The sequence below is a fragment of the Glandiceps talaboti genome, chromosome 5, assembly GCF_964340395.1.
Source record: "Glandiceps talaboti chromosome 5, keGlaTala1.1, whole genome shotgun sequence".
Lineage (NCBI taxonomy): Eukaryota > Metazoa > Hemichordata > Enteropneusta > Spengelidae > Glandiceps > Glandiceps talaboti.
Window position 1 is genome coordinate 16,856,170 of NC_135553.1, and position 9,455 is coordinate 16,865,624.

The 9,455-nt window shown below is 36.4% G+C and overlaps 1 protein-coding gene across 1 annotated transcript; it reads right to left on the bottom strand.

Moving 5' to 3' along the window:
* Positions 1 to 202: 202 nt before the first annotated feature.
* LOC144435420 (N-acylneuraminate cytidylyltransferase-like) lies at positions 203 to 9,118 on the bottom strand. Its single transcript, XM_078124016.1, has 7 exons — positions 8,861 to 9,118; positions 5,228 to 5,380; positions 3,140 to 3,295; positions 2,076 to 2,214; positions 1,425 to 1,615; positions 798 to 1,022; positions 203 to 375 (listed from the first exon to the last, which is right to left on the bottom strand). Exons 1-7 carry the CDS (start codon positions 9,036 to 9,038, stop codon positions 203 to 205), a joined length of 1,215 nt encoding a protein of 404 aa, XP_077980142.1. The 5' UTR covers positions 9,039 to 9,118.
* Between the last annotated feature and the right edge of the window lie 337 nt (positions 9,119 to 9,455).

Sequence of the window (9,455 nt, forward strand, 5' to 3'; positions counted from 1 at the left end):
AAATATTGCTAAATTTAATTAGAAATTACATTATCTTAAGAATGCAGACTTCTAACATAAAATAATTTTGTACACACATGGACAACAAATCGTTTATGCTCTATTAATGTTATCGCTTCTCTATTTTCATGACTCATTAGCATAATGAATAATATTAACCAATTCTTAATTTGACTTATTGTTTCTTCCAATACAAGGCACTTTACAGTTTGCCAGCAATTTTCAGAATATGATCACAGAATTGACGGACAGCGCCTCTACCACCAGGGTTCGTTGAGATATACCGTGCTGCATAGCGTGCCTCTTCTTGGGCGTCAGCAGGAGTTGCTCCGAGACCAGCCTTCCGCATGGCATCAATATCACTTGCATCATTACCTGGAAAAAACAGAGACATGGAAATGTTCAATACTACAAATCTACCACAATAACATACAAAATTAGAGCCACACATCGTTGCTTAGTAACAGCAATCTTTTAGCATTACAATGTGTTTCACTTCAATACTTATATGTCTTCCATGCACTGGGCCGACTTTATCCCTATCTGACGAAAATTAAGCCATTTCATGCACACATCACACTTGGTTGTAGTCTCAGTCTTTTCAAAAGAAAGCATGGAAATAACAACTATCTTCTATGGATATGCTACCTTTGTCCATATCCGACAAAATTCAAGCCATTTCTTGCACACCATAGACACTTGGTAGCATTCCTAAACCTTTGTAAAATAGTTACTAAGTTAGTATATATTTTACACCATTGTACTTATTAATAGTCTGAGAATTACCCATGTCTTACCCATATATGTGACTTGTGACCAGTCTAGTTCTAGTTCTTTAACCCATTGACACAAGATCTCCAGTTTATCTATCACACCGCCTTCAGTAACACAGCCTACTCTGTCTCCAAGCACTTTCACAGCAGAACTATTATCTTCTGTTATTAACCGTACCTCAATTCCTGCCCCTTTCAGGAGCTTAATTCCTTCGAGATCCCTGAGGTCATATGAACGATAACCATTACCTTAGGATATAAACATAGAAATAAATATACAAATGTACACATATGCGTACATATTGTAAGGTCCATCAAAAACTGTTATATCTATTTATCAATTTTCCAGCAGTATTTTCAATCACATACATACATACATACATACATACATACATACATACATACATACATACATACGTGTGAGTTGACAAATACAGCCATTCTGTACATACAAATACATTACGTGGAATATAGGATCGCATTATGTAAGCCATGTGACATGTTGTGGGCGCGGTCTAATATCCCTTTCCCCAACTAGGGAAAGGTTGATAAGCCCAGATTGATGACGACATTACAGTCTATGTGACATGCTGCATTTCTGAACAGTTGGGGGAGGGGGCTAGAAATGTAGCAATATATGGTATATAATACCTTTAACACTTGTATATAACTGATTATTAGTAATAACACCATCTATATCGAATACTACTAATTTCACATTTCGGTAGTTTATATCTTTCCCAAAATAACCATATCTCGTGATTCGTTGTTCTGCCAACTGCCAATCAAGTTCAGTTCCTATATCTACACTGTATTTAGGGTCCATCTCATAATAACCAATCCTGTCAAATGGCGAGAAATATGGAAAAGGAAAATTAGAAGTGTCACTTCCACTTGTTTTCTATAAGAGAATGGACACGTTATATGTGGCAATTGGTATCAACTACTTCCTTATATATAATATATATATATATGATATGATATACATACACACACACACACACACATACACACACACACATACATACATACATATATATATATATATATATATATATATATATATATATATATATATATATATATATATATATATATATATATATATATATATATATAATGAATCCCAAATCATATGTATGAACATGCAATTACCGACTGTTTGCTTGTATTCGTCTTCAAGCATGGGTCTGTGTCTTTACGCTTTAGAAATAAGAGGCTACGCACCTGATAGGTTTTAATTCAAAATAAATAGAGATGAGAGGCAACTTTGTATTACAGCTAGCAATCAAGATTATTTACTTTCCACCTTGGAGAAGTCCTCGATCCAATAGTTTTCTGTTAAATATGTAAAATTGACCATTTTCAAACAATTCACCATTCCAGTCCTGCCGACGAGGACGATATATTGGATCAAAGCTCTCAGCCGTTGTTTTATCTCCTACAACAAGTCAATTATCATACAGAAATGACAAAAATAAATGACCTTTCAACGCAAAAGAACAGGATACTCATAAACACCTAATTAGAAAGTTGCGACAATTTGTGTGAAATCAGACAGGGAGGAGGGTAGTTCTGTTTTCAAAATTAGACGTGGGGATCACCCCTTGTTTTGCTTTTAACTGGAAGGGGGGGGGGGGTCAGAGACATTTTATTGTATCAATGGAAAAAGAATCTACCTACACACCAGCCGAAGAAACTGACAAATCCCCAATAGTCTTGAATCTGGCATAATCTTATTTTAACCCCCCCCCCCTTCCCCCCCCCCCCCATATGCTCTATGTTTTTGTCCGTAAATTATGTAATCGGTAAAGTAATTTTAAAGCATTGATGAACACTTTAGGTAAACCTACCATTTCTTTAGAAACTCTTCAAAAGACCGATTAAGATGCAACATAGCATATTATGATATTTCTATGTTTGTGACGTTATCTAATTTGTGACATATCTATTATTATACTATGAACTAGCAGGATTCAACACAAAATAAGGAATATGTGCTCTGGTCGTTCACGTCACGACAACGCGTGTCTATGTCACAACAACGCGTGTCTACGTCATTCATTCTGCTGTGTTCGAAATATGAGTGAAAACGCTCAAAATTGCCATTACCTTCCCCAATTTTTTTATATTGCATAATTATATTATTCCCCAATATCTTTCTTCATACAGCCGGAAAATACTCGTGACCTAAAGGTCTAGCGATTAGTGGTGACAAGGCCCTTTAGCCTAGGTCATTCGTATTGTACTTGGCATTTACATAACGACCCAAAGACACTCTAGAATAAAGATTGAATTTTTCAAACACATATTTTAAAGAAGTGGGGGGGGGGGGGGAGTAGAGATCAGCAAATTGACTAACTGACCAGGTTTCTTGAGTTCCTTCCATCGGAATGTATGATATCGTGTGACCCCGAACACCGAATCGTAGCCTTCTTCTCTCATCATACGGCATGGCTCTTTCAACATCCATGGGTGAACACAAGGTGAAGTACACAGTAACATCATCATAACATCAGCCTCTGTCAAAATTTAAGAATTTTCACTGTATTATTATATGAAAATGTTTAATAAGGAGTGGTTTGAGATCTTTGGGTTGTTATTCATTTTGAACACTTTTGTAAAGGAAAATGTCCCCAGTTTACTAGCTTTTGTAATCTCACAAGGCTGTTCACAACTTGAATGACTCACTCAGGTCACTATTTCACACAAAGGAATACACCTGTGTTAAAGAAAATATTCAAGTCACCAATGGGTTCATTCCTGACGTCGAAATTGTACGTTTTTGAATTTGTTGCGTTTTCGCCCACGAACTTGGTTTTCGAATGAAAACGAATTTAATGTTTTTCTTCAAAATGATGCACTTTCGGCAGCGTTTCCAAATTGTTGTTTTGTCATGTACGTGTTTGTAGTCTCCATAAAATGGTAGATGCAATCGCAACAAAGTAGCTGTAACGTCAGTGTTTTCATTTGAAAACGGCATCACGTAAATATGTAAAGTTACATGAATTGTTGATATTAAATTATGGTTTCTAGAATTTTAATGGTCAAATCTATCGTGCTTGTGTTACGCCTTCAACTTTTTGCAAGAAGCAGGTGCAGATTGGATAAATTGGATGGACAGCTATACTGCTGTGGGACTGCCGATTGTTTGTGCCTTTTCATGTTTATTCCTCTGTTTAGTTACTTTATTTCAGTTTGGAAGAGGGGATTAATGATAGGCTACTAGTGAGAGTTATAAGCTTTATAATATCAAGATTTGACCCGGGCCAAGGTACTGTGATCCGGGTCGGAACTTATTCCGTCTCAGATCAAGTTTCTGTTTTCGATGTATACTTTTCCTTGATCAGTGCACTATGAACTTCTTGTGCATAACCAGTAACAGAGTTATATTGTATAGATTTATTGGACTGGCCAGGTAAAATATTCGTGACGGTGATTTCCGATGCGAGTCTCAAACGAAAAAGCGGGTCTCATGTGAAATAATACGGTGTTTAAAGAATAAATGCCAAAATTTATATTAATTCCAATAACATTGCGTTAAAAGAAAATTGTTGTATGGATAATCGTATAACATAAACTGTTTCAAATTTGAATTGTCATCCCCAAACCACCATCAGATTATTGATTTTTTTATTATGTGTTATGTAATTTGGATGAAGATTACTACTAGAAAGCTACCAAACACAGATGTCCACCAAGCATTTTTGAAATTTACTGAAAAATTGGTTTTAGAAAAGTAATGTTTCATTTGGTACCTCATTTTGGTACCAATTGGCTACAAATCAGGGTCTGGCTCATGGTAAAAGCAACCCCGCATATTCCTTTGTTGTATTTTTCCTGAAAGACGAGATATGGCGTTTTTAAAGTTTTAGTATCCTTCAAAAGAATGTCAACGTTACCATGGAAACCTGTGAGTTTGCGCAAGAGAATCAAGAGGGGCAATATCAGTTTTCTGAAAGCCCAGATGTTACTCTCACCAAATATACTGCCAAAACTTGTACTTCAAGCCGGGTATTGTTTTTAAATGTAAGCATTGACGCCCTGACTAAATGCAACTCTCTGTGCAGTGTATTAATATCAATGTGTGCATATGGCACATGTATATGTGGAAAACGCAGATGAGGAGGGTACAGGAGGGGGATACCCCCCCCCCCCCCCCAACCTTAGAAAATTTTGACAAATTACAGTTCTTCAGGATCCATTTCACGGCACCAAAATGACACAATTTTCCAACGTGACCCCTACCCCCATCAAGTGGTGTTTTCCAAAATGACTTCCCCCTCACCGCAATTGATATTTTTCATAATGACTCCCCCCCCCCAAAAAAAAAACAACAACAACCAACAACACCGCCCCAGTCGGTTAAAAATGCCCGACCCCTAATATGAGACCCCCAAAAAATCTCCCGAGACTGGTGCCAATCTATGAAGATACAAACTATAGCAGCTTACCTGGGTGGTAGCATGCAAATTCCTTCATAGCCTCAGCTACAGGTGATTTATCTTGAGCATATTGGGGGTTACGATTGTGTACCTTTCCACCCCATTCTTCAGATATCCTTGCGATCTGTGGATGCTCTGTTAATACCCATACACTGTCGAATGCTGTACAATTAAATATAATACCCAATATTATATTCTACATGTTAACTTTGTAATCTTATCAAATCAATATTAATATTAATACACTAGGTCAGCACATCTTCAGGACCTTGATATTCCTGTAAGATGTAACACATAATTAATTTGGGCAGCTGACCATGGTCATCAACTTGAAGCCCAAAGTACCAACTACATTGAGTTGAACAGCAAAACGCAGTGTTTTGAAACGTTCTCGTTAGAATCCTCTTGGCGATGTAATAGTTGTCAAATGCACTGTATGTCCTACATTTTTTCTCGTATTAGTACACAGCCTACCTTCGTCGAAAATATTAATGTTACGATTACTGAAAATGTTTCTTACGCAGTATCCAATGTGAAGATAATTTAGAGTATACCTAACAAACGTAGTATCAGCAAGAAGACACATCACTCAAACACTGTATTGTATATAAACGTGTACACTTATGGTGGAATGATGCGTACTGTTAAGCAAAATACAAATTTAAAGTAAATTTAAGATGTATGTTATCCCCCTTGATCAAAAGAAACAAATCAATAACATTACTGGAATAGTCTTCTTATCTGATTCATTATAATACAGTAGAAGAAAGTAAGCTTTGCATGCAGGAACAAAAGTCAGAACGCATTGTTTCTTGTGTCTGTCTCTTGCAGAGATGATTTATATACATGTACATTGTAATAAAATTGTATGTGTCTGCCGCTTTTAGATGGTTCTATATATACAATGTAATACATTTTGCTTGCTTCTGTCTCTTGCAGAGTGGATTTATTTATATACACATCGTAATTTGTAATACAACGGTTGCATGTGTTTGTCTCTTGCAGAGGGTGATTTATATACAGTTGTTGATTGTCTCTCTCTCTCTCTCTCTCTCTCTTGCAGGGATGGTTTATTCTTGTGTCTGTACGATACAGTCCGTACGTAGTGTACAATCATAATATGATACATGTTTTGTTTTGTCTGTCAAAATTATGACAGGGACATGCACAATCTTTGACGTAGTCCTTGTTTTAATATAGCAAATCACCTTCTACGAGAGACAGACACGTGCAACAATTGTATTACTATGTATAATGAATCACCCTCCACGAGAGACAGATCCAAGCAAGAATTGTATCCGTTCTGACTGTTGTTCCTACACAGTTTGCATTTTTTTTGTACTTTCTTCGACTGTAATTGCCACTGAGAATGGGTTTAAAAATAACATCAGCATGGGATTGCTATTATGCTTCAGAGAGCTTAGAGATACAGACATACTTACATCACAGTTTGATACAATACTAATTTTATAACATACAGAGAGAATCTGTGTCTGCAATAATAATAAGGCGTGACTTGTTCAAGCTATTGTGTGTAGTATCAATCAATCAATCAATCAATCACTGAATCAATCAATCAATCAATCAATCAATCAATCAATCAATCAATCAATCAATCAATCAATCAATCAATCAGTTTATTTCAGAACAATAAGGCTACAGGCCCAAAGAGGAAACAATGTTACAAATGTTTCAGTTCATAGAGGGAAATTCCTATATATTTTTCATTGCAAAATAAATAAATGAAGCTAAATTATTTAGATAAGTTATATTATCCGAATTCAAAAGTGAAATGAAATTATCATAGGAAGGGTTTTATCAAAACTACCTTGATAACATTTCATTACGAAGGTCCTTGTAGAACGGACAAATTGCTAAGAAATGATACTCGTCCTCAATACAGTACAAATTATGTGTAATACAGTATTTACAAAATCTTTGGTCAGCAGGAATGTTTTCATGTCGCCCCCTCTCAATCTGCAAAGGATGCGAAGGGCAGCGAAATCTTGACAGTGCTGTTCTGAATTCACACATTTTAACACAACTCAAATATCTCTCTGGTTCAAGCATTGATTCGATTGTGTGTAGTATCCTCAATTTGTGATAAAATATTAATTGTATAACACAAAAGAGAATATCTGGGCCTCCTATACTAAGATATCACCTCGCAAACCTATTGTGTGCTATCACAGCATGTACTTCTTATCTCATCATTGTAATATTCTCTTTCCATTGCGGCAAGCAAATCTCGTGTACGCTATTCTTCTGTTTTGGTATTGAGTGCAGGTTTTATTCTATGTTATTATTTAATTTTCTTTTGACTTCCACTTTGGAGATTTGACTTTATTCAGTTCGTGAAATTAATGTAAAGTAGTAAGAGGATATAAATAAAAGACGCACACTAACAGAGAACACGACTAGAAAAGATGATACTCACCCAAAAACAAAGAAACGGCCTTTATATCACATCACAAGACTTTGTAATTGAAAACAAGGTTGACTGGAAAAGTAACGTCAGGGTTATATAAAGGTCATATCTGTGAATGTGTCTATTTAGGTTCCCTCCAGGGCTACTATTACCTTGGGCTCCGTCTGTCCTTGCATCCGTTCATTCACAATGCGTCATTTCTCAGACGCGCAACATTCAATTTCTTTCAAACCTGTCACAAAGGTGACATGTCATATGGTACATATGCAAATTTGACTGAATGGCGACAATACTTGTAGTTAAAAGCCAATATTTACAATATAACTGAACAACTACAGTATATAGACTTCATTTCAGTGTCTACCCCTATGTAATATCAAGTAAAAGCTGTCTTTTATTACCCTGACCTTTGACCTTGAGGTCAACTATTATTTATTTATTGCCAATTTCTTTTAAATCATAGGTAATACAGGAAAAGGAAATATACACTTGGTTTAGTTTTAGTGCTCGTGTCACTTTTTACTGAATGGCGGCCATATTTGGAGTAAAAAATCAATAAATTAATGCACAACTGAAAAACTTCAATACACAGAGAGCCACAGTCGCTTGTAAACTGTTATTCCTTTCCTAAATGGTTTTATTCTTGTCTATGACGGTCCTAATACAGAACAATGACGTTATTATAGGGATTGGCGATATTCTTATAAAATCGGTAGCGATGTCATAAATACAACACTATGACATCGCTACCGATTTTATAAGAATATCGCCAATCCCTATAATAACGTCATTGTTCTGTATTAGGACCGTCATAGACAAGAATAAAACCATTTAGGAAAGGAATAACAGTTTACAAGCGACTGTGCAGAGAGCCCATTGAAGTGCTAAACCCCATATAATCACATGAAAGGAAGTGATATTTGTCCTCGACCTTCTGGGTCAATTATCAAAATCAAGCTATTTCTTGCATATTGCAGACCATCTGTAGCATTTATGTGTGGCCAGTTTCTTTCAAAGTGATGTCTAAAAGGTGCAGAACAATGCAGAACAAGAGAGGAAGACATTTGAATGAAATTGGGTACTGCATGTTATGGAAACTACATATTAAGGACTGACTACTGGACAGCACCCACGGCAATAGCCCTCCCCCTGAAAAAAAAACGAAAACGAAAAGGTGAACCCTTCTTAATGAATATACAAAATGTTTCACTTACCTTCTGAATCAATGGCAGCCCTTAATGCCCATGATATCAATGGCTGGCCCGATAGAATTTTTATATTTTTCAAGTGTATTTCTTTGCTGCCTCCCCTAGCGGGTATCACACAAGCGATATGCATAGCTCCGCTGCTTGTTACGGACTCCACCTCCAAGGGACCGTCTCTCGGTTCCATAGTTAGTTTCTATTGTATCGTGTATAATATATGGTGAGTGACCTGTTTTCCGTAGAGCGAGTCAGTTGCATTGAATAAACTATCAAGATCAGTGAGCCTAATCACAAGGTTTCATGCAATCTGATTAAAATCCGATGTGGTGAAAGCGGCTAGATGTCCTTATTTACCTCTATTCATCGTGTTGTGACGTTTGTTTTGTTCGGAGTGATCGCCCATGGGAAGGCGGCGATCACTCCGAACAAAATAAACGTCACAACACGATGAATAGAGGTAAATAAGGACATCTGATGTAGCCGCTTTCACCACATCGGATTTTAATCAGATTGGGTTTCATGTTGAGATAGACACCATAAAAATAGCACACAAACATCACTTACACCACAGGCACTCAAATCAATGTGTAGAAAAAAAAATGTA

Coding starts and splice junctions, on each gene's coding strand:
- LOC144435420 (XM_078124016.1), bottom strand. CDS start 9,038: ATGGAACCGAGAGACGGTCCCTTGGAGGTGGAGTCCGTAACAAGCAGC. Junction 2,215..3,139: donor GAAGGAACTCAAGAAACCTG/GTCAGTTAGTCA, acceptor GACTTGTTGTAG/GAGATAAAACAACGGCTGAG. Junction 1,023..1,424: donor GTTATATACAAGTGTTAAAG/GTATTATATACC, acceptor TTATATCCTAAG/GTAATGGTTATCGTTCATAT.